The 25,953-nt window shown below is 40.9% G+C and overlaps 1 protein-coding gene across 1 annotated transcript in view; it reads right to left on the bottom strand.

The window, feature by feature from the left end:
• The window catches only part of LOC311297098 (uncharacterized protein), a 312,417-nt gene extending 295,692 nt beyond the window's left edge, over window positions 1-16,725 (bottom strand). Inside the window, exons 1-10 of the mRNA XM_084419211.1 lie at window positions 16,403-16,725; window positions 15,559-15,670; window positions 10,797-10,916; window positions 10,420-10,530; window positions 8,036-8,155; window positions 7,730-7,849; window positions 7,093-7,212; window positions 4,129-4,248; window positions 3,822-3,941; window positions 2,373-2,492 (exon numbers count right to left, since the gene is read on the bottom strand). Coding sequence (XP_084275337.1) covers window positions 2,373-2,492; window positions 3,822-3,941; window positions 4,129-4,248; window positions 7,093-7,212; window positions 7,730-7,849; window positions 8,036-8,155; window positions 10,420-10,530; window positions 10,797-10,916; window positions 15,559-15,659 — 1,052 coding nt within the window. The 5' untranslated portion in view covers window positions 15,660-15,670; window positions 16,403-16,725. The remainder of the gene's footprint in view (window positions 1-2,372; window positions 2,493-3,821; window positions 3,942-4,128; window positions 4,249-7,092; window positions 7,213-7,729; window positions 7,850-8,035; window positions 8,156-10,419; window positions 10,531-10,796; window positions 10,917-15,558; window positions 15,671-16,402) is intronic.
• Window positions 16,726-25,953: the final 9,228 nt, after the last annotated feature.

Genomic DNA, 25,953 nt, shown 5'->3' on the forward strand with positions numbered 1-25,953 from the left:
AATTTATCTTTGTAAAGAAACCTCATTGCTTAACTGGTTACTCTCTGCTGTCTCAGACGACGACATCTTTTCCTGTCGGCCACCGTGACTTCTGTTGGTTGCAATTCGCAAACACGCCAATAGATGCCGCTAAAAATTACACAGTGTACCTTTAAAAATTACTAGATATTTATCAATATTTAACCCACGGCAACCCAACTTAAACTCTCTGCTCCATCTTTGAACAATATTGGTCGATTCCAGTGACTGGCCACTTTGTAGAGATGTACAAGAAGGTGCTGAAGATGTTTTTTTATTTGGTCTTAGCCTTTGATAAAAGGAAAACTTTTGTTAATGTTAGAAGAAAAATTTCTCTTACAAAAGTCTTAAATAGGTTTTCTTATACAAGTTATATAAATACCATATATAAGTGGTTTTCAATCCTGGTCCAAGGGACCCAGAACTCTGCACATTTTGCACGCAAAAAATCTTCCCAGTGCACTGAAATGTTAGCTCTCTATAAAGTCCCACAATGCACCGTGAAAAGCAGAGAGCATCAATGCTCACTATGTGCAGAGCAATGGGTCCCCAGGACCAGGATTCATAACCTCTGACTCACTCAACTTGATTTTCACAACACCAATACATTTGAATATATGGTATTGAAGGCTGACTCTATTATAATTATCTTGCTCTAACGTCCTCCTAAGGCCTTGTCCAACTTTTTTCTAAACTCAGTTAACTGTTGACTCTTGCCTGTTCATTGTCATTTCCCGTTCTCCTGCTTGGTGACTTTAATATTCATGTTGATGCTGTTTGCTCTAACACTAATCAATTAATGTCTGTTTTTGAATGTTTTATTTGACTCAGCATGTTAATTTTCCTACTCATACGCATGGTCATACCCTTGATTTAATCTGTACATCAGGGATTGATATCTCTATCTGTACACCTGATCTATCTGCCAAAACAGACAAAATCTCTGCATGTGTCCATGAAATAAAAGATTGGCTTAATTCAAATTTTCTGAAACTCAACATGGACAAAACTGAGATCATTTTTATTGGAACTCCATCACTCACTAGCAATATTTCTACTGATTTTACCTGTGAAATTGCTGGTATTTACTTCAAACCATCAATCTAGGTGTTATTTTTGACTCCGCTCTCTCCTTTCAGGCTCATATTAACTCTATCACAAAATCTTCATTCTTTCTTCTGCGTCGCTTTGCCCAGCTCCGTCCCTTCATCACTGTCAAAGATGCTGAAACTTCCATCCATGCATTTGTCTCATGTTATGTAAATGTTATCATTCTTAAGTTGTATTCTGTACTTCTTTGTGCTTGTCTCTTTTCTGCTGCTTGCTGCCCTGTCTATTTAATGCTCTTTTACTGTTCTGTATTCTTGTTACTCTAACCTACTACTATTGTTTGTCATCATTGTCTACCCTCTTGGTGTTATCCCTTCCTTGTTGCATGTACATTGTAAAGCATCCTTGAGCACTGGAAATGCGCTATATAAATAAGACTTATTATTGTCTTTTCTGTGAATTTAATTCAATGTTTCAAATCAGGCTTGTGCTGTATGCAAGCTATTGTGCAAAAAAAAAATTCACTGCATGATCAAACATTTAGGTGATATATTTTTTTGAATATATATAAAAAAATATTTGTTTATACATATATATATATATATATATATACCCCCCACCCACTCAAGTGGGAGGAGGATTTTTGTTCAGTCCTGAATTCTGCATGCTGGCAAATCCTCTGATTATAACATACGAAGTGTTGACATTATGAAAGATTTATTGTGCAGTCAGCTTCACTGATAATAACGGAGCTATGTGAGATTGCGATGAACTGAGATTTACTTTGCGCTATTTCTGTCATGCCAAACCATGCACGCAGTAGCCTATGCTTGCTTTTATAATAAATTAACAGTGGTTTGTGAATGTTTATGCTTTAATAACAAATAATTTATCACCATCATTACAGGTGTTTTATTTACCTTGTGAGCATCACCAAGCCACAGCAGACTACAGCGCTCATGACCCTAGATACTTGTGATTGGCCTGGCCATGCGTCACTCAGAAAACAACAGGCCAATCAGAAGAGAGGCTCATGAATATTAATTAGACAGGCCAAAATCAACCTGTTCTTGGCAGAGCTCCTGAGAAAGGAGCTGTAAAAATATACTGAGATGGTTTTTGCTACTTATACCACAAATATATATTCTTAAGGACATCAAAACCTAAAATACAAATCCAGAAAGGTGTACAATATGGGACCTTTAAGAATGACGTAGCGTTGAGAAGGTTTCGGGAAGTCCAGCCCAAACCTTTCTGACCAGTTTTTAGGAAAAAGACTGAAAAAGTTGACATGTAAATTATACCTTTTATTCCTCCTCATACTCTGTGTTCCATCTTTGAACAGTATTGGTCGATCGAGTGACTGGTCACTTTTCAGAGATGTAGAAGAAGGTGCTGGAGATGTTGCTTCATCTGGCCTTAGCCTTAGCGGGGGAAAGAAAGAACTGATGCAAAAATACTGTGCAAGATAAGAGGCATGCAAACTGCATATAATGATGACTTTCCTTGTTTTCCAAGTAATGTGTTTTTATCTTATTTTTTTTTCCTTTATATACACAGTACATTTATACTGAAATATGTACCTAGAGTACCCTGGAAATCCAGAGTTTTCGCGAGAGCACATGTTGAATTTGCTCAGCAAGTTTACTCTGGCATCGAGTAATGATGCTCATTAAATATGCCCTTGTATCCGAGCTGCACCAATCACATCGGGTTATCTGATATAGGCGGGCCAGAGGCGAGCTAAACAGATGACGACAGCGCTGTGACATCGAAGTCATTAGTAAACATTGCAAGATGGCTATGGATGAACACCAGTTGTTTGAAACGGCTTTGTCCGCTACAATGAACGAGTTAGACTTGGCTTTTTATCTAAAAGAGGAACAGAAGACGGCGCTCAAATCCTTCCTTTGCAAGAAGGACGTGTTTTGCTGTTTTGCTGACCCGGATACGGCAATAGTCTAATAATAATAATAATAATAATAATAATAATAATTCATTACATTTATATAGCGCTTTTCTCGGCACTCAAAGCGCTTTTACATAGGGGGAATCTCCTCAACCACCACCAATGTGCAGCATCCAAGAACACCCACCACACACCAGCTTATTGGTGGAGAGGAGACAGAGTGATGAAGCCAATCAGTATATGGGGATGATTAGGAGGCCATGATGGACAGGGGCCACTGGGCAAATTTGGCCAGGATGCCGGGGTTACACCCCTACTCTTTCGAAAGACATCCAGGGATTTTGTGTGACCACAGAGAGTCAGGACTTCGGTTTTGCGTCTCATCCGAAGGACGGTTCTCTTTGACAGTATAGTGTCCCCGTCACTACACTGGGGTGTTAGGTAGGACCCACACAGACCACAGGGTGAGCACCCCCTACTGGCCTCACTAACACCTCTTCCAGCAGCAACCTGGTTTTTTCCAGGAGGTCTCCCATCCAGATACTAACCAGGCTCAGCCCTGCTTAGCTTCAGTGGCAACCAGTCTTGGGCTACAGGGTGATATGGCTGCTAGTTAGCTCCGCTGGTAGCTAAGCGTATGGTGCTTATTGTTGTGATTGGTCGTAGTGTTATCCAATTGCGTGCAGTGAGATTTTCAAATGCATGCTTTGTGCCGCCCCTCGAGCTGGCCGATTTTCATTAGTCGACGCCAGACCCTTAATCTTTCAGATTTGGGTCTGGATGTCCAGGCTATACCTAGAGTATCCCACCAGAAATTTTACAACCAAAATTTAAATGCTCATACCTTTCATTCCTAAGAAAACTCTGAGTTCCATCTTTGAATAGTATTGGTCGATCCAGTGACTGGTCACTTTGTAGAGATGTACATGAAGGGGCTGGAGATGTTGTTTTATCTGGTTCCATTCTCGGGGAGAAAGAAATAACTGATGTTAAAATACTGTACAAGAGGCATGCCAACTGCATATAATGATCACAACCTTTCACTAGTTCCAATAATGTGGTCCATGTTTTTATTTATTTCATTTATATATAGTACATTTTAACCATACTTGTAACTTGTGCAACCCATCAGAAATTTTAAAAGCTCACACCTTTCATTCCTAAGCAAACTCTCTGCTCCATCTTTGAACAGTATCGGTCGATCCAGTGACTGGTCACTTTGTAGAGATGTACATGAAGGTGCTGGAGAAGCTGATAGACTCTGTCTCAACCTTTGTAGGGAAGAAAAAACGAATGCTAAACACTGTGCACGAGAGAAATGAAAAGCGCAACCTAGTAATGTATCTTTAAAGTTTTTAAGTTTAAAAAAAAATCAAGATTTATAAACTGCAACATGAAATTCAATGCCTAGAAATCCCCAAAAGGTGTCTGTGTACTTTCTTCATCAAGTTGAATAGCTCCAGATCAGAACTCCAGTTATCAGATGACAGATTGTCAGTTGACAGACGAACAAAACAGATATATTCACCTCAGAGAAGAAAGTACATGGATTATATTTCATGTCGCGTTTTTATTATTATTAATTTCTCACAACAACAAAGTGATTTTTCTGGGCGAGTCGGAGTCGGAGTGAATTGAGGGACAAATAGAGGCTCATGAACGCGCACATCGTGCACAGAGGATCAACAGCTAAGGTCAGGATTTTTGTTAAATGATACATAAAATTTTCATTTGATTTTCACCAAACCCTATCGTATATAGGGTTGGGAATCGTAAGAAATTTTCCGGTTCTGATTCTGGTTCCACCAAACGATTCCGGTTTTGGTTCCGATTCAATAAAAATTATTAAACAACTAATGAAAAATTGTAGTAAGGAAAAAAATGCACAATACTCAACTCAAACAATCCTTTTTGTGTTTATTTCTTATACTTGTCAAATGAGTTTAACATACTGGTAATGTCAACAAATTCAACATATTATTTAGCAATTTTTGCTAAAATAATATTTTTTTTCTGAAGGAAAATCAAATAAATACATTTCTGCATTCTCTGGGAGAATTTGGGACCTCTCCTAGCTTATTGTATTTCCAGCAGTGGAGAATACCCTCTCAGAAGGGGTAGACAGGTGAAACATAATCTTTTTTAAATCGGTTTAAATGATTGATTCATAAAGACTTCACTTGTTTCATAACTGGATGAATCAGCACTCTAGCGGTTAGTAAACAGAACTGCATATGTTTTGCGGAAGAACACACTTTTTAATGATCTACGAAACAAACATTTACCAAAATGATATTTCCCGTATTTAGCCTAATATAACTGAAATAGACCAAGTTCTATATTAGAATAACACCAAAACACAAAACATTAATTTTCTGATTATAGACGGAGGGTGAACCAACACCATGAGTATATGCACTTCCCCTTTAAAAAAAATATTTACTATATGGAGGATTTGGCATTGCAGAAAGCTTGCAAAGAGCGCTCATTTTATTATCATTAAAAAGTGGTTATACAACTTCATTGCGATCTCACATAGTTCCATTAGTGAAGCTGATGCACAATGAATGTCTTATTTACATAACTGATTGTTATAACTTGAGGATTTGCACGTGTGTTGAACTCAGAATCCACTCACTGCTCTCATATATCTGACCAGTGAAATACTGATATTTCATCAATATTCTTTTATTACGGAGAAAACTGATCCTAGACCGGCATTTATGGACAGCTTTTCCCCTTTAAAGGCAATCAAACGCATAATGGAGGCTTGTTTCCGCCACAGAATAAAAATAAATAATTAAAAACATAATTGCGTCTTTTTATCTCACAATTCTGACATTTTCTCACAATTGCGCATTTATCTCACAACTCTGACTTTATAACACGCAATTGTGACTGTAGGCTATATCACACAACTCTGACTTTAGAACTTGCAATTGTGAGTTTATATCTGTCACTATCACTGCCATCGTCACTGTCATTGTAATCATCACTGTAACTGTCATCGTCACTGTCTTCGTCATTGTCTGCACTACAGTTCCCAGCATCCTCCTTGGCCCACACCTGCATCTCTTCTACCATTACTGCCCTCCACGGTTCCGGTATTTTTCAATAACACTACCGGCACTGGATAAGAACCGATTCTCGGATCCCAACCCTAATCGTATACCCCCGAACACTTGTAATATAAAGCACGTGTTACATGGGATCATTCGGTAATACTTTTGCATCTTTTTTTAAAGCTTGATGCTAGTCGCTTTTAACTGCCATTATATGGCAGGGTGCGAGCAGGACTTTTTTTTAATTTTTTTATTGTGGTTCAAAAAAGAAAGGGCATACAGCATTAGCACAGGGGTGTCAAACTCAGCTCCTGGAGGGCAACAGTCCTACAGTGTTTAGTTCCAACCCTGCTCCAACACACATACCTGTAGTTTTCAAATAAGCCTAAAGGACTAGATTAGCTGGATCAGGTGTATTTAATTAACGTTGAAGCTATGGCCCTTCAAGAACTGAATTTGACACCCCTGCTTTAGAACAACACCAGGGTAAGTAAATGACGATTTAGTTTTCATTTTAGGGTGAACTAACCCTTTATTCACATGTTTGCTTCCAAACATTGAAGCATCATTAATTTAGAGGATATGCACTGACATCACTCTAAATAAATTACATCACCTCCCTCCCATCCTATTTAGTACAACAGCACAAATGCAAGTGTGATATTGCGTAATTATAATAAATTGGTCACACTTTCGATTAGTGTCCAATTCTCACCATTAACTAACTATTAACCACAACTTCTGCCTCAATAAACTACTAACTACTGCTTATTAAAAGTTAGTAAGGTAGTTGTTAAGTTTAGGTATTGGGGAATTAGCTAGGATTAAAGGATGTAGATATGGTCATGAAGAATAAGGCATTAATATTTGCTTTATGAGTACTAATAAACTGCCAATATCCTAGTAATATGTATGCTAATAAGCAACTAGTTAATAGTGAGAATTGGACCCTAAACTAAAGAGTTACCAAAAAATTATATAAATTGCAATTGAAATATATAACCAAAACCAAGACAAGCAATTATACTGGGAAAATGTTTGCAAATACTACACCTTTTATTTCTCCTTTTACTCTCTGCTCCATCTTTGAACAGTATCGGTCGATCCAGTGACTGGTCACTTTGTAGAGATGTGCATGAAGGTGCTGGAGATGCTGACTGACCTCGTCTCGACCTTTGGTGTGGGGGTAGTCTTTATTAATATAATTTTCATCATTTATCATTTTAATAATAATACTTATTTATGTGCAATTATACCTGATTTTAAGGGTTTTGAGACAGAGAAATATTACAGCAATTTATCTAATGTGTGAATTTTTCTGGTCATTTTGGTCCTCAACAAACTGACAGTAGTTTGAAACTCTGGTTCTAAATTAGTATAACTTTCATTCCACAGAAAACTCTCAGGTGAAAGGAGATGCTGCTTTATCTGGTCTTAATTTTTAAATAAAGCAGAAAATGATTAAATGACAAATGCATAAAAAATTAAAATAAAAAAAAAATTATTGGGGAAGAATAAAGAACTGGTGTTAAAATACAATGCACGACAAGAGGCATACCAACTGCACAAAATGATCACAACCTTCCACTAGTTCCAATAATGTGGTTAAAGTTTTAATTATTTATTTCCTTTCTATGAAAACATTATAACCACACTTGTGCAACCCACCAGGAATTTTAAATGCTCATACCTTTCATTCCTAAGCAAACTCTCTGCTCCATCTTTGAACAGTATCGGTCGATCCAGTGACTGCTCACTTTGTAGAGATGTACATGAAGGGGCTGGAGATGTTGTTTTATCTGGTCCCATTCTTGGGGAGAAAGAAATAACTGATGTTAAAATACTGTACAAGAGGCATGCAAACTGCATATAATGATCACAACCTTTCACTAGTTCCAATAATGTGGTCCATGTTTTTATTTATTTCATTTCTATGAGTACATTTTAACCATACTTGTAACTTGTGCAACCCATCAGACATTTTAAATGCTCACACCTTTCACTCCTAAGCAAACTCTCTGCTCCATCTTTGAACAGTATCGGTCGATCCAGTGACTGCTCACTTTGTAGAGATGTACATGAAGGTGCTGGAGAAGCTGATAGACTCTGTCTCAACCTTTGAAAGAACTAGTGCTAAACACTGTGCACGAGAGAAATGAAAAGCACAACCAAGGAATGGCTTTTTAAAGTTTTCTTTATTTAAATTACTTATGCTAATCTTATTTTGGATCAGTATGAGTTTTAAAGGCTGATTCTGATAACTAGACAGCAAACTGACCAATGGCCAAAACAATGCATTTTTAAATACTGAAATTCAGTGAGAACAAAATAGGATGTGGTCTTGAATTTATGTAGTGTTTTAATTAATCTTAATATCACAAAATTGTGCACTTGTGTGTTTTTCCTGGGCATGCCGGAGTGAACTGCTGCATTTATTCAGCGTCATGAAAGAGTAGTCGTGCACAGCAGACCAATTTCTAAGGTCAAGATATTCACTAAAATATAAGTTACAATTCAGTTTGTTTTTCTTTAAACTCTATTTTATGTCCTCATAACACTTGTCAAATATGGCACTAGTTGTATGGGATCATTCTGTGATACTTTTGCATCCTTTTTAAACCTTGAATAATGTGGTCATTCTTCACTGCCATTATGAAAGATTATGAGCAGGACATTTTTTTTTATTTCTGCTTTTCAAAATGAAAGAAAGAAAAATAAAGAAAGGCAGAATACGGCATTAGAACAACACAAGGTTGAGTAAATAATTACAGAATTTTCATTTTTGGGGCGAATTATACCTTTAAAGGGCCCCTATTATGGATTTTTGAAAATGACCTTTCATGTAGTGTGTAACATAGCTCTAAGTGAATGAAAACATCCTGCAACGTTTTAAATCTGAAAGTGCACCTTATATAAAGTTACTGTCTTTCAAAAGTAAGAGTCGACTCTGAGTCAATGAAATGAATTGTTTCTCAAACGAGTCATAAGCCGCTTCGTTGTTATGTCAACTTATTGACACTTATTGTGTGCACAGACACCAGGGAAAACTTGAACCTCAAACCTGCAGCTGATTCCTGTGGATACTGGATCGCATCATGGCAAAAAGACACTGTGCTCTAGAATGTGAAGGTAAAGCCAGTTTTTTTTCACTGCCCAAGGACGAGCATGTGAAGGATCAGTGGTCAAAATTCATCTTTACCATTATATCACAGCAGTATCCTAAACCTTTGCTGTGTTCCCTTAATTTCACTGACGACTGCTTCTCAAATCTCAGAGTTCAATGCAGGATTCGCAAACCGCTTGCTCTTGAAAGATGGTGTTCAAAATACTTCATTTTGAGTTTTATATTATGTAGGTCTCCTGCTAACTGGCTAACTTAAATACTTCTGCTAATCAGTTTGTGGGCCACGATTACCTATAACTGTGTCTATTAATGCAGATTGTCTGTCATTCTCACTACTTTGAGGAAAGATTAATCATGGAGCTAAATTTGTTTTACCAACGTTTATGTTACACCAGTCATTCACATCAGTCATTCACGCTAGAGCTCGGCTAATGTATACATTGCATACATGCACTGTTATTGATAGTTTCCACATGTTCACCGCAATATATTACAAAAATACTGGGTAAATAAATTAGTACTAGTAAAATAATTGGTTTGTTGATGGAGATGCACTTGTTAATGCTGATGGTAAGGAATTACAGTTGCAACATCTCATAATGTACCTCAAACTGAGTAGCGTATCACTGAGAAACGTCCTGCTCGAGTCGTCCTTGCGATGGAGGTTTGGATTGAATAACTAGTTCTTCCAGTGTTTCATCATCGGACTCGCGCTCGCATTGATATGGTAAAATCAACGTCATTGTTCGTTACTGTCTTTAGTTTACACCGGTGTAGGAAGCCTCAGGACAGCTGACGTTGTTATGGCAATGGGCGTTTTTGTTTTCGACGCACGTGTTGTACGTGGTAAACCAATCACAACAGACTGAGCTGTCTGGCCAATCAGAGCAGAGTAGCTCGTGGAAAGGCGGGATTTAGAGAGATTGATTCATTTAACGAGTCGTTTGAGAATCATTGAAAATGTGGTGATGTGCAAATGCATATTATGAGGAAATTAAACCGTTTTTTTACCTTTGATGCATGTAAACCTGTTGTAGAAGACTCCAAAACAACATTAGGAAAATAGGGGCACTTTAAGTAAGGTGTAATGAGCTGACATAGCACTGATGAGCATATTGCTTACACAACAACAAAAAAAATCTCTAAAGATTTTTCTCTCTAGACAACTTTTTTTGTCCATCAGATTAGCGCACCAGTTTAAAACACTGTAAAACAGTATTTGTATAGTGAGGACTGAAAACTCTTATTCCTCATACCTTTCATTGCTCTGTGCTCCATCTCTGAATAGTATTGGTCGATCCAGTGACTGGTCACTTTGTAGGGATGTGCTGGAGGGTGCTGGAGACGTTGCTTTATCAAGTCTCAACCTTTGACACAAGGAGGAAAAAGTGAGTGTGTTCTTACATTCCTAAACAAATAACCAACAAATTACCCTGAAAAACAAATGACCCATAAGTCATGTCATTTGCAACATGAAAATTAAATTTGCATTGCTAACTTGCATTGCTAAAGGGATAGTCCAAGCCCCCCCCAGTCCAATAAATTATATAAATAACAATCAAAATAAATAACAATATAAATAAAAAAACCAAGACAAGCAATTATACTGGGAACATGTTTGCAAATACTACACCTTTTATTTCTCCTTTTACTCTCTGCTCCATCTTTGAAAAGTATCGGTCGATCCAGTGACTGGTCACTTTGTAGAGATGTGCATGAAGGTGCTGGAGATGCTGACTGACCTCGTCTCGACCTTTGGTGTGGGGTAATCTTTATTAATAATAATTTTAATAATTATACTTACAGTATTTATGTGCAATAATACCTGATTTTCAAGAGTTTTGAGACAGAGAAATATTAGAGCAATTCATCTAATGTGTGAGAACCTTTTTGGTAATTTTGGTCCTCAACAAATTGACAGCAATTTGAAACTCTGGTTCTAAAGTAGTATTTTACTCCCCTTTCATTCCCCAGAAAACTCTGAGATCCATCTTTGAACAGAATTGGCCTATCCAGTGACTGTTCACTTTGTAGAGATGCGATTGAAGGTGAAGGAGATGTTGCTTTATCTGGTCTTAATTTTTAAAGCAGAAAAATATTAAATGACAAATGCATTTAAAGAAAACGAAAAGAAAAAAAAAGGCCATGGACTGTGATGAGCCAGAAACAAATATTTCTGTATCACTTTCTTTACCCAATTTGTATGAGACTTGATTGATAAAAAAAAAAAAAAAAAAAAAACGTCTCGATACTAACATAACCTCGGTTCCCTGAGTGAGGGAACGAGTATTGCGTAAGGCTAGCTTACGCTATGGGAAAACTCCTTTTCTCGAGAATATTGAAACCAATTTTTTAAAACGCAGTGCAGCTGCACAGCAGACACAGATGAGCGACTAGCGTGGTCACTGGCTGTGCTGCGGCAACTGCATGAACCTATGGCGAGGCGGCTCAGACGCGCGAACCAATCAGGCCTGCCTTATAGTTATATAAGCACCCATTCTTAGCCAAAGAATTCAGGTTTAATCGACTGAAGCGATCCCCTGATCAAAGCACAGTAGCACGGCGGGTTACACAATACTCGTTCCCTCATCTCAGGGAACCAAGGTTACGTAAGTAACCGAGACGTTCCCTTTCGAGAGGTCTCTCATATTGCGTAAGGCTAGCTTAAGCTATGGGAGCCCCCTTCAAAACGCTGTGCGTGCTTAAAACTTCGCTCCATACTGTAGCCCAAGACAAGATGCCTGAGGCTCATAGAAGAGTAAAGTATGAATCCCAATAGAAGCCAGTCCCGTGATGAGCTTCGTATAGGGAACCAAGGAATGGGCCTAAACAGGACCAAGTCCTTTATAATGTGTGTGTGTATATATATATAAATATATATTTGGATATATATTTGGAAAATATAAGCCAAATACAGTATATGCCGCCCATCCGTGTTCTGCGAACAGGTTTCACAAGCGTTTTTTTCCGCTCCGTGTGTGAGCCGCGCTCTCCGTTCTGTGTGTGTGTGTGTGTGTGTGTGTGTGTGTGTGTGTGTGTGTGTGTCGGCGCGCTGCGCTCTCTGCTCAATGTTCCGCTCCGTGTTTGCGCTGCGTGTTCTGCTCTGTCGTTCACGGCCCTAACGCTCCAATCATGTACCGATCACGCACTGGAAAAGCAAAGTCAAATAACTCAAATAACGTGAAATTTCTCTGTAGTAGACTTCTGTTTGCAATAGCCCTACTGAGCTGGTATAGTCATGCTGGGCAGCAATGGTAAAATGACCTGCTCTGATCACATGCTCTGTTAATAATAGCTTTGTAGGACTATATTTTATTTTGATAATTAGTAAAAAAAAAAAAATCTGTTAAATTGATTATGTTGATTGATTATTGAAAAATAATAATATATTGATATATTGGCTATTTTCTGCTCCCCCCCCCCCCCCCTTTTTTAATCGATTCCCAGCCCTAATATATGTGTATATATATGTATATATATATATATATATATATATATATATATATATATATACATATATACATATATATATATATGTATATATATATATTAGGGCTGTCAGTTAACGCGTTATTAACGGCGTTAACGCAAACCCATTTTAACGCGATCATTTTTTTTATCGCGAGATTAACGGTCTTTTTGGCCTAGCAAACTTTGTAGTTTTTTTCACATGCTTTTGCAACAGGACGCGGCATGCGCGGCGCTGCTCTATGAAACCCATTCATTTCAATGGCTTGCGCCGCGCGAGGACGTTTTGTTGCTTCGTCGACCAAAGCGCAAGCGGATCTAGCTAGACCGGAAACAAAACAGCAGGCGCGCGCACACACTTGTTTGGGCTTGCGAGCCGGCCAGTAGGTTAACGTTACGTTTTGAGTGGATGACGAGCGCGAGACGCCGAAATGGATGCCAATAAGATTCTGAATGGAAAGTTTACTTTTAAAAAGTTGCCAAATGGTTCCATTGACTAGACCAAAGTGATCTGTGTGTTTTGTCGTTGTGAACTGAACTATCATCATCGCAGTACGTCCAGTCTGAAACAGCACTTGATTATGGCCACACACACACACACACAGCTGATGCGAATTCTCCAAACCCTCGTCAATATCAGGACCTCGTCAGGATTTCTTTCACCCTTTTATTGATGGACAGTGTTACATTGTGTGAGAGATTATTTGCTCCAAGTGAGAATGTTAGTGTGAAATTGAACACAGTATTGCCAAAGTTGTTTTCAATAATAAAAAAATCTTACAAAGCAAGCCAAACCGCTTTTTTTCATGTTGATAAGAGCATTAAAATGAGAAACAAATAATGGGACAAAAATAAATCAAGAGACATTTAGAATAGATAAAAATGCGGGATTAATCGCGAGTTAACTATGACATTAATGCGATTAATCGCGATTAAATATTTTAATCGTTTGACAGCACTAATATATATGTATATATGTATATATATATAAGAACCGTAGTTCGAGTTTAACCAGGACCAGATATGTATCGGGCCCTATGGTTTAGGGGGATTGTGCTTACACTTATTAAATTGAAAGAACCCTCGCTTGCAAAGCGGGAACTTCCAGGTTATAAAACCTCATAAATGTGGACGGCGAAGCCCAGCCGGCCACCACACAGATATCTTCAATAGGTATTCCACTTGACCAAGCCCATGACAAGGCCATACCTTTCGTGGAATGAGCTCTGACGCCTTAGGGGCAATGAAGGCCCTTAGACTCATAAGCCAGCGCGATAGCGTCCACTATCCAGCACGATAATCTCTGCTTTGTGATGGTGGGCCCCTTGGTGCAGCAGCTGTTCCGACTGCATGAATGAGGTAGAACAGTCCAGATAAACTCTGAGAGCCCTGACGGAACAGAGTAAATTCGCATCTCTTTCGTCCTCTGGCGAGGGAAGAGCTGCTAGCGAAATAACCTGTGCTCTTAACGGAGTCGAGAGCACTTTAGGAACATAACCATGCCTTGGCTTAAGGACGACTGTGGAGTTGTTAGGCCCAAACTCAAGGCAAGAAGCGCTTACTGATAGAGCTTGCAAATCACCCACTCTCTTGACTGAAGCGAGCGCCAGCAAGAGAGCGGTTTTGAGCGAAAGATGCTTCAGGTCCGCAGACCGAAGCGGCTCGAATGGGGCACCCCTCATTGCTTCCAGGACCGTGGAGAGGTCCCAGATAGGCACAGGGTCGAGGAGGGTTTCGCCTCCTTGCCCCTTTAAGGAGGCCCACGATGAGGTCGTTTCTTCCTAGTGATTGTCCAGCCACAGAGAGTGAGATGCTGTTATTGGCCACCACATACACTCTGAGCATGGAGGGGGTCCGACCGCGTCCAAGAGCTCTTGCAAGAAGGCGAGTACACTTGATACTTCGCACGAGTAGGGGTCAGGGCTCCGTGCTGCACACCAGCCAGAAAATACCACCCATTTCTGAGCGTAGAGGCGCCTAGTGGAAGGCGCTCTTGCTTCAGTGATGTTTTTTAGCACCCTATCCAGGAGACACCCGGGTACCCGTTGAGGGGCCATACATGAAGGGCCCACAAGTCGGGACGGGGATGCCAGATTTTCCCGTTCACCTGCGTGAGGAGATCTCTCCACAGCGGTTTCCAGCAGCTGTGCCAACTCGGAGAACCATAACTGGGTCTTCCAGAGACGGGCTATTAGTAGCACTGCACACTTGCTCTCCCTGATCCGTTCGATGACCTGCGGTAGCATCATGACCGGAGGGAATGCATACAGCGGGCGGCTCGGCCAGTCGTGGGCTAGCGCGTCCCTGCTTTTTGTGAAAAATGCTCGGTAACGAGCATTGTTTTCTGAGGCGAAGAGGTCAACCTCTCAATTTAAAGCTACACCATGTACATTTTGTATTGTTAGAAATTGACAACATCTCCTTAATTCCAAACCGTGTTTTTGCCTTACCTTGAGTCACTATGGTAAGCCTATAATAATGATTTATATATTAGAGATGTCGAGACATATTGCACAGATTTTGCAACGTGTGAATTAAAAAATGGTTGCTGGCTACTGTAGGTGGAGGGTGTGAGGATATTCATCCTTTTCATTTTCCTTTGGAGAGTGAGGGGTGGATGTAATAGGCTAGTTGTTAGTAACATTCACTCTGATAAGATGATCACCTGTAACCATGGCCATACAGGCACACCTTAAACCTTCAGATTCATCCATATAGAATTGCAGCGCTGAAGTCCAACTCACACAATTATTACCAAAAAAATGATAAACTGCTAGAGGGCCAAAACTTACATAGTGTAGCTTTAAAACTCTTTAAAACTTGTCATAACAACTTAGGCAAGACCATAGTATAAAGGTTCTAGAGTTGTTGTGTCATTTGATCTCAAACTTGAGAGAAAACTGGTTTATCAATATAAATTGTCATACTTCTCTTCCATATATCTAGAGGTTCCATTTTGAACACAATCGAGCGATCCATCGTCTGATTGCTTGTTAGAGACAGATATTGCAGTGCTGAGGGGCTTCATCTGGTTTCACCCTTTGATACACAGTAAAAAAAAGTGAGATTATTCTTATGTAATAATGGATGTTTGTACACAGCACACAATGGTAACAAACAGTTATTTTATTACATGAGATACAAACATGAAACTAATAAGGGTGAATATTTGTAAAATAAACACACAAAGGTTCTGAAAATCCAGTTAAAGTACTGTAAACACATATGTTAGGCTATATATGTAAACATGTAACATTCAAAGTGAATTGCAATACATAGTGAATTGAACAAAAAGAAGGTAGTTTATAGTTTACCAGACAACTAGGCTATATGGACTATTCAATTTTAGAGAAAAATAATCAATTTTTAAAACTGTCAAATCTTATAGCCTATATGTATTTAGTTATCTAGTGCAAAAGTAGTTTGTTACAGCCTACTGAAAGCCAAATGCAAAACTTAACTGCGTTTGTATTTAATGGCTTCACGAAACCAAGGAAGTATAGGCCTGTCAACTACTTCATTTTGACTAGGCACAATTGAAAGAAAGAAAAGATTACAAATCAAATTTTATACACACAAATATTGTTACCTAAAAACATATTGCTCTCTGAAAACACCCCAAAAAATGGACTGAAATGGAAAAATTAAGGCCTAACAGTGATAATTGGGTGTAACAATTATCACGCTTTACTTCATCTCATAACTAGCATAATTAATTTGCCTCAGGTAAAAATAATTAACTAAATAAAGGTCAGAGTGAAGCACACTTACCAGCTTAATCTATTTTGCTCCTATTCTGAGTTCTGAGAGTAATTCAGCAATGGAAATCATTGTTGTTGGCGACTTAACACAGAGCTGTTGACGCGAAAAATGTTGAAAAGCCTAAAATCGAAAACCAGTCAAATCCAAACCAATCCTTGGTAAGCTGATACTATTCGACGCGTAAAGGACCTGAGCAGACAAATAATACTCGACAGACTACAAAAATAAATGTTAAAATTGAAGATGCGTCAAATGAACACTCGTAAGCGTCTGAGCACTTTTACTTTCGTTTTCTCTTAAAGGAGAAATTTTGTTCCCTTTCGTAAAGGGAACTCCCGCTGCATCGATACTCGATACTTTGGGGAATGCCTTCGGCATGAAGCGTCTGAAGTCAACTATGGAACTATCCCAATCTTGATTGGTGCAACGTCACCCGTGACGTCGCATGTGACGGTGATCCGGAAGCTACAAAAGGGTCACAGGAACCAGGAAATGTTAGCTTCTGGTCTTCAGCAAGCGCTCTATGTCATCTTGTCTGTTCTATTTGGTGTTGTCTGTCCCGTGAAAAGAGTATTATTTATGGTGAATAAAAGAGAAGCTATTCAGGCAGTGTGCGTCCCCTTGCCCACGTTATTTAAGCGAGGGTGACACACACTCGCTTTGTGTAGTTTGTCTGGGAGTGGAGCATGCACGAGCGGTGCTCGAGGGCGCTGTCTGTGCAAACTGTTTTCAATGAAAAAGCTCCGCTCCCGTTTGAGCTTGTTCGATCAATTAGATCAGGCTCGCGTTTCCAGTGCATCAGGTCCCGCGTCTGTTGAGGCAGCGCGCCGCTTGTATGCATAGGATTCGCACGTGGGGCTGGCATATGATACTGAGACGGTTGCGACCCTTTCTCAGTGTTTATTAACCAGCTCCACTGGTCTCGCGCACGGTTCGGAAGCCCGCGCTGCGGCTTCTTCCGACCGTGTTAAAGACAGAGCGTTTGATTCGATCAAATAGATCAGGCTCGCGTTTCCAGTGCATCAGGTCCCGCGTCTGTTGAGGCAGCGCGCTACTTGTATGCATGGGATTCGCACGTGGGGCTGGCATATAATACTGAGACGGTTGCGACCCTTTCTCAGTGTTTATTAACCAGCTCCACTGGTCTCGCGCACGGTTCGGAAGCCCGCGCTGCGGCTTCTTCCGACCGTGTTAAAGACACAGCGTTTGATTTATCTGGCTCCGAGGAGTTAGATATTATTTATCAACACTGAATCACGTGGATATGGGGATTCGCCACCCCATATTCCCGTTAGTGAGGAGTTGCTGGAGATTGTAATCTGGGCAGTGGTTCAATTAAATGTTAAATGGCCATATAATAAGCAGGAAGCGACTAAGAAAAATAAAATGAATGAGCGCTTCCTGCAGACCCAGTCACAATCTTCGTGTCAGAGCCTTCCCTTTTTTCACTGATCTCCATACTGAGGTATCGAGATCGTGGAAAAATCCATTTTCATCTCAATTATTTCCCCCCCATGTATATATTTACTCATCCATTAGGGAATCTAATGAAAATGGTTATGAGGTGATGGCTCGGGTTGAGGAATATTTTGCGAAATATTTTCTCCCCGACATTGCGTCACCCCTGATAGCTCAGACACTTCCCTCCAAATCTCGTACATCGAATTTGTTAGGGAAAGCATATATGGCGGTGGGTCGAGCCGGTGCATGCCCACACACAATGGGGTTATTACAGGCATATCTGGCTGACCTCCTCAAGCAGGTGGATGATAACTGGGAGGTCTCACTCAATGGTATTACTGAATTTCATAGAGTAGCTGACTTATCTCTTCGTATTATTAAAGAGACGGTCCGTGCTATTGGCCGTTCTATGGCAGCACTAGTCGTCTCAGAGAGACATTTATGGCTTAATCGCTTGTGGATCGGGGAGAAAGACAGGGCTTTCCTTCTCGATGCTCCCCTTTCACCTTCCGGCCTCTTTGGCGACGCGGCAAGATCCGTTGTCGAGAGGCTTCAGGAGGCAGAGCGACAATCAGCTATCCCCAGTTGTCAGTCCAGGTCTCATGGGGTTGCTGCCAGGGGGCAGCCTCATGGGACAGCCGCCAGCTCCTCATATTTTGAGAAGGTTTCCTCTCGTGCCCCCCCGTATAAGGCTTGGGGCCAGAAGAAACTTTCTCGCACGAAGCACTCCATACCGAAGACAGGTCTGAGGACTGTCTCTCGGGCTAAGATGGCTTCAACTAAGAGGTCTTGTCGTAACACGCAGACCCTTATGGGCATTCCCCCAGGAGAGCGAGTACAGGAGTCTCGCCCCCTTATGCAGCCCTTAGGAAATCGATGTTTGCTTCCCGCCGCCGATGGCGCTTCGGGACACATCGGCTTCCAGCGAACACAAATCGCAGTATCTGCCCGATAACGTTGCGGCCCTGTCGAGTTCGCCGCCTCTCAGGAGGTCTGTAGAGAGCATATTTCGGTTAGTTCCTGCCAGTTAGCTGCTTCAGGTCACCGAAGCCATTTGGAAATTTATAGCCGAGGCCAGTCTCGAGGGACTGGTCCCCATAATGGCATATTTAGACACCCCGAGGGGTCTTCAAAATATATCCTAGGGGGTCCTGCTTACAGTGGAGCTAATATACAAATATTATCTACTAAGGGTGGTTCACATGTCGGCCAGCCCCGAGCAGGGTCGGTTCTTGGAACAGGAAGTCTAGTCCCTCTTAACACAGGAAACCTCAAAGTGGGCTCTTCCTTGGTTACGGGAGCCTGGGTTCTACAGCTGGCACTTCATAGTTCCTATGAGGGGGGGAGTTAGGCCTTATTTTGGATCTCATGGTACTGGATCAACCTCCGAGGGGGTTCAGATTCAAGTTACCGACTGTTAGTCAGACCAGCTCCGAGGACTGGTCTGTCTTGATAGATCCACAAGCTCCTTAACTCCTCTTTCCCTTCTAACCCTATCACAGGAAGTTTCCGGATCCGCTTTTGGGGGGAAAAGCGCATCAGTTCTGGACTCTTCCAGTCGGCCTAGCCTTATCCCCTCGCACCTTCACTAAATGTATGGACACGGCCCTTGCTCCATTGAGACTTCAGGGGGTCCGTATCTTATAGATGACTGGCTCATTTTGGCTCAGTCGAAAAGAACTAGCAATTCAACATCGAGATGTTGTTTTGCGTCATCTGAGGTGTGTGGGGTTGAGACTCAATGTGAAGGAAAGTTCCTTAACTCCTCTTCAGAGGACTACGTCCCTGGGAGTAGAGTGGGACTTAGTCACGATGCGGGCACAATTGTCTCCTGCTCGTATAAATACTATCTTAAACACATTGAAGAGTATTAGGTTAGGCCAGGCTATCACTGTCAAACACTTTCAAGGAGTTTTGGGTCTTATGGCTGCAGCTTCCACGGTAGTACCCTTTGGTCTGCTCCATATGAGGGCCTTGCAGTGGTGGCTCAGGAACAAGGGTTTTTGTCCTCTGGGAAACCCTTTTCGTACGATCAGAGTTACGCGCAGATGCCTTCGTTCTCTTGTCGTATGGAAGAAACCATGGTTCCTGTCTCAGGGCCCGGTTTTGTGAGCACCATGTGAGAGAAAAACTCTGACCACGGATGCGTCCCTAACGGGCTGGGGTACGGTTATGGAGGGCCGTTACACCCGAGGTACTTGGAAAGACCATCATCTCACATTGCATATTAATCGCTTGGAGATGTTGGCCGTATTTTTGCCCTGAGGCACTTCCTTGTAGACCTCAGAGGCCATCATGTTCTTGTTAGGACAGACAATATGTCGGTGGTCTCTTATATCAACTGCCAAGGGAGGATTGAGACCTCGCCCTCTTTGTAGACTGGCGCATCAAATTCTTCTTTGGTCCCAGGACAAATTTCTCTCCATCAGATCTATTTATATTCCTGGGGTTGATAATATGGGAGCAGACATCCTGTCGAGGCAGGGGCTGAGGCCCGGGGAATGGCGGCTCCACCCTGAAGTGGTTGAGCTTATATGGAGAGAGTTTGGCCGGGCGGAGGTTGACCTGTTTCGCTTATCATGAGAACTCTCATTGCCCGCTCTGGTACTCTCTCTCACATCCAGCTCCTTTGGGCTTGGATGCCATGGTACAGATGTGGCCGAGGTCACATCTGTACACTTTTCCCCCGATCGCTCTGCTCCCTGGGGTTCTAGAAAGGGTCAGGAGGTACGGAGTGAGACTACTCCTTGTAGCTCCGTACTGGCAGGCCCGAATTTGGTTTTCGGACCTTATTAGTCTCTTGGAGAGTTCTCCATGGAAAATTCCTATTAGGAGAGATCTTCTGTCTCAGGCTGATGGTACATTATTTCATCCCCGACCAGAGTAATGGAGACTATGGGTCTGGCCCCTGAGGGGGTCACACCCATAATTAGGTTGCCCTTTCCACCGAGGTGGTCAGGACATCCATACTAGAACCCCACTCTACTAGGAACTAAACAATTAAGTTAGGGAGGGCATTGAACCCAGTTTATTACTGCCCACTGGCTTCAGTACTGGTGTTCCATCCCGCTCTCTAACGGGATCTCCTGTTCATGCTTAGGGCCTCTGTGGCGGCCTCAGTGCCCTCCGCAAGCCTCTAAGGGTGTTCTCGAAAGGACGTTCCCACTGAAACTCCATGTTCCTGTAGATTGGAGGATGAATCCTTTTCATCCAGCCTATTGGCATCAGGCTGATGGGTTATCCCTGGCACCCATCATGTCCTGTGGGTGAGGTATACGAATATATATTTGAGATATATAAGTATATATAGGAGAATCTATTGAGTCTGCTTCCTGCTCGTCTTACTCCCTGGAAGAGTGGTGGTGCTGCCCCCTCTTACTTGCTAGCGTGGGAGCCACTCAACGTTATTTTTGCCCGGTACTGAGGTACCTGTAGGCAATGTTAAGATTCTTCGGGTATTCCATCCTCCATCGCATGTGTCGGATGGTCAAGGTCGTAGCCTTTGAGGTTCCTACATTAGGCCTTAGGCTGAGAGGAGTCAGTCCATCTAGTTATGCATCAAGGGTTAGGAGCTATTCCCTTTATTAAGAGTACAGTTGGTTATCTAAAACCACTTATATTTGAAGTACAAGGTGCGCTTTTGCTTTCACCTCTCATCTAATATTTTCTACGGTCTGGGGCTCCCATCCATGAGGTCAGTCGAGCCTCCGGCTCCAGACCTCCCCTTCTTGCACCAAATCTTATGACAAGCTAGTTTGGATCTGCCCTCCACTCATTCTATCGTCCGTGAGTGTGCCAGATGCTTTACACCAGGGCGTTTTCTCTCAGTGTGGCGGCGTGGGTATTTGTTCCCCAAAGTATCGAGTATCGATGCAGCGGGAGTTCCCTTTACGAAAGGGAACGTCTCGGGTTACGTATGTAACCCTCGTTCCCTGAGTAGGGAACGAGACGCTGCATCCCTCGGCCACACTTTTCGCGCCCCTGAGAACGACTTGCTTTGACCAATTAGAAGCTAACATTTCCTGGTTCCTGTGACCCTTTTGTAGCTTCCGGATCACCGTCACATGCGACGTCACGGGTGACGTTGCACCAATCAAGATTGGGATAGTTCCATAGTTGACTTCAGACGCTTCATGCCGAAGGCATTCCCCAAAGTATCGAGTATCGATGCAGCGTCTCGTTCCCTACTCAGGGAACGAGGGTTACATACGTAACCCGAGACGTTTTTCGACTTGTTACGTAAGTGAACATCACTTAGTGAAGGTCATGGACTAAATCTGGTAGGTCCTATTTATTATCAGTGGATGATAAGTTAATTTATATAATAAATAATGAAGAAAAACACCCTATTTTTTCGCATTTTATTGAAAGTAGTGTTAGTATATTTATTCTATTAAAACAATAATCGTAATTTGGCCGCGGGAGAACCAATATGATTTAAAAAAAAAAAAAAATTATTTAAGTTTTTATTGATTTTTCTGGAAGGTTGATAACAGGCATACAATATTACATTGTATATTACAATATTTCAGAGATTAATTCAATATTTTAAATATTTCACAATTTATTCATATTTATATAATTTATCAAACATTTTTTATCAATTTATAAACAATGTATTAAACATTTTCTTGAATTTACAAAGTGAACTAGATATTTTTAATTCCTTGTCACAACTACACTGCTCAAAAAAATAAAGGGAACACTTTTTAATCAGAGAACAGCATCAAGTCAGTTAAACTCCTGGGATATTGATCTGGTCAGTTAAAGGTAGGGTAGGTAATCCTTTTTCAAAAAAAAAAAAACATTCCAAATTTGTTTAAACTGTCTTTATATACCAATACATAATTAAAATGTAAGTACTCTGAAAAAGAAAATATAAAAATCGAGTGACTGTAGACCTTTTAATCTGCAATAAACACAGCTCATTATTTCCATTCACTCCCACCCCCTCCCTTCTGAGCTCCTTCCAAAGCCACGCCCCCAAAACACATGAACGCGCCACGCCAAACGCTCAGGCTCAGCTGGAAGACGCATTTATTACCTGAGACGAGTGGAGAGGAAGGAGCGCAGTACATACAGTGACATCATGTCAGAATCACATGTAATAAAATACCTAACTTTATCACTATGAATATAAACAAATAAGATTTCTTTTAGTACTCACTACCATTGAAGGGCCACCAAGCTCACCTGACCTACATCCAATAGAACACCTCTGGGACATTGTGTTTCGGTCCATCTGACATCACCTGGTTGCACCTCAGACTGTCCAGGAGCTCAGTGATGCGCTGGTCCAGATCTGGGAGGAAATACTCCAGGACACCATCCGTCGTCTCATTAGGAGCATGCCCCGACATTGTCAGGCATGCATACAAGCACGTGGGGGCCATACAAACTACTGAGTACCATTTTGAGTTGAGTTGAGCAATGAAATTTCAGCAAAATTGACAAGCCTGCTGCATCATTTTTTCACTCAGATTTCTGGGGTGTCTTTGAATTCAATCCTCTAGGTTGATCATTTTCATTTCCATCAAACGATGTGGCATCCTTTCGTTCATAACACATTACCCAGTCCATATTAGTATAGATATCCAGCATGATATTTTTCCCCATTGAGATCTGATGTGTTTTCAAAGTGTTCCTTTAATTTTTTTGAGCAGTGTAGATGTACCGCATGGCGGTACAAAATATGACCGCCGCTCAGGCCTGCACTGGCTTTCCACAAAAATAAATGACGTGGAGCAATTTGGCTGTATTGCGTGTTTATGTATATACCTAAAAAAGTAGTAGTATGTGCATGTCTGTCTGTGTGTGTATGTGTGTGTGTGTGTTTGTGTATGTGTGTGTCTGTGTGTGTGTGTGTGTGTGTGTGTGTGTGTGTCTGTGCGTGTATGTATGCGTGCGTACATGTGTGTGCGCGTGTGTGTTTGTGTGTGTGTGTCTGTGGATTTGTATGTGTGTGTATGGGTGTGTGTCTGTGCGTGTGGATGTCAGTGTGTGTGCATGCTTGCGTTTGTTTGTATTCCTGCATGTGTGTGTGTGACAGTATCATCCTAAACCAGCAACCCTTCGCTCAACACCACCATCTACAGGCCGATGAGTGTACAGTCACTAAATGTGCACATAAATGAATTTATTTTATACCCCCCCATGGATGAAATTGTACGAAACTTAGCATACCCCCAGAGGATGTCAAGTTAATCATACACATGAAATATGGTGCAGTTCTGAACATCTCAACTGAAGATAGGGGCGATTAAAGCAGAATAATATTGCATTTTCATTTTTTATGGGAAGGGCGCAAATCACAAATGAGTGATTATGGGCTAGGTTGATGTGGGCCCTTAAGACCAACATACCATAAAAATGTCTTCATCCTCGGTGCCACGGTTCAGGTAGTTATTTAGGAAAAACTGCATTTTTTGGGTTTAGGGGGGCCCAGCGCGGGGGGGGGGGAGTGGCCCCCGGGGACCAAACGAAATTTTTCCGTAAAAGTCTAGTGGGGCTACATGCCCACCAAATTTCATGTTCCCCGGTGTTTCGGTGTCCCTGGTATCGTTGACGAAAAATTCAGTAGATGACAAAAAAAAAAAAAAAAAAAAACCTTTGACAATCCCTATATGACCGCTTTCGCTAGCTACGCTAGCGGCGGTCATAATTATTCCACAGGTTTACCCCTTTGACAGATAGGCTATAGGCCTACATCTATTTTTTATATTAGTTATTGCCCTTATTTTTTGAACATATACAATACAGTTATAATACTGACTTTCTTGAACAGCCTCCGAATACAATTTTGAAGTAAATTACCCAGCTGACTCGTGCTGAGAAACGAAGAGCGTGAACTAAAATGATCAGATCTGCGCCCATGCCCGGGAAACTCATGGATATTCATATAGAGGCCCACTCACTGCCTCTAGATGCACAACTCACTTTTGTTTTGCTTCACATTTCACATAGATCACCGGTGCAAAAGGGCGAGTGCGCGAAACTTGTCATTTGAAAGCAAAAAACAGTATTTGAGATTCGTCGCAGCAGTTTCAAGCAGTTGTAGTTATATACTTGTGTTTGTGCTAGAAAAATATACAAGACATTTGTGAGAAAATATTCTACAAGTGTGCAACTCTCAGTGGATGAATTCACATGCTGATTTGCGGATGAGCAAAACTTTTCCGTGACCTCACATTTTTTTGATGCAGGTGTGTAAATGCGTTTTGCACCATATTCACTGCAGCAACTGTAGCAAAAATGTGAGCGTATGAGTTTCTTAATTAATTAGATTTGTAGAATAGGATTTGTCCACCTGAAATGATGAATTTAAGAAGGTGTAACGTTGTGTTTGTGGAAGAGAAAAAAAAGTCTACACGTTTGCAACTCTTAAAACATTTCTCTCTGTGACTTCAAATTTACTGATACACATGTGTGGCTATTCCTCTACAACTACGAATTTCACTGTCACAGGCGTTCAGTTGATTTGCACCAAAAATACCTCCATATGTGTGTTGTTACTGGAACCGAGAAGAACATTTTGATGTTGTTTATTCACAGAATCACAGTGCAAGGTGTGCACTATTGATATTCAAAGACAGACATAAACTCGTTGAAAATAAATGAAGTGTTCTTACTCAACTTCAAATGCTGTGTGTTTTTACTGGTAAATAGAAGAACAATTTTGTGTTTGTGTTATTCATAAAACTACAGCACAACAGGTGTTATTGAAAGCAAAAATTGGGAAAAATCTCGCAAGTGTGCGGTTCTACTGCCCCCTAGAGGAACATGTTGCAATTGTTTTGACCGAGTTTGATATTCAATTTTTAAATTAATGCTTTAAAAAATTCTGTTTTTTTTTCTCAACTTCAAAGGGTGTGTGTTGTTGCTTGGACCTAAAATATTATCTCCACGCAGCTATTTTTCTCATTTGTAGTCCAGGATAAATTATATTGAATTAAATTCAAACCTGATGATAAATTATTTTCAAATTCATTTATTATTATTATTATTATTATTATTTATTTTTTCTCAAATTGGAATTATATTGTTCCCCACACCTGTAGGAGGCAGTATGTCATAATGACACATATAAATTGAAATGTTAG

This window comes from Rutilus rutilus (assembly GCF_951802725.1).
Source record: "Rutilus rutilus genome assembly, chromosome: 9".
Taxonomy (NCBI): Eukaryota; Metazoa; Chordata; class Actinopteri; order Cypriniformes; family Leuciscidae; genus Rutilus; species Rutilus rutilus.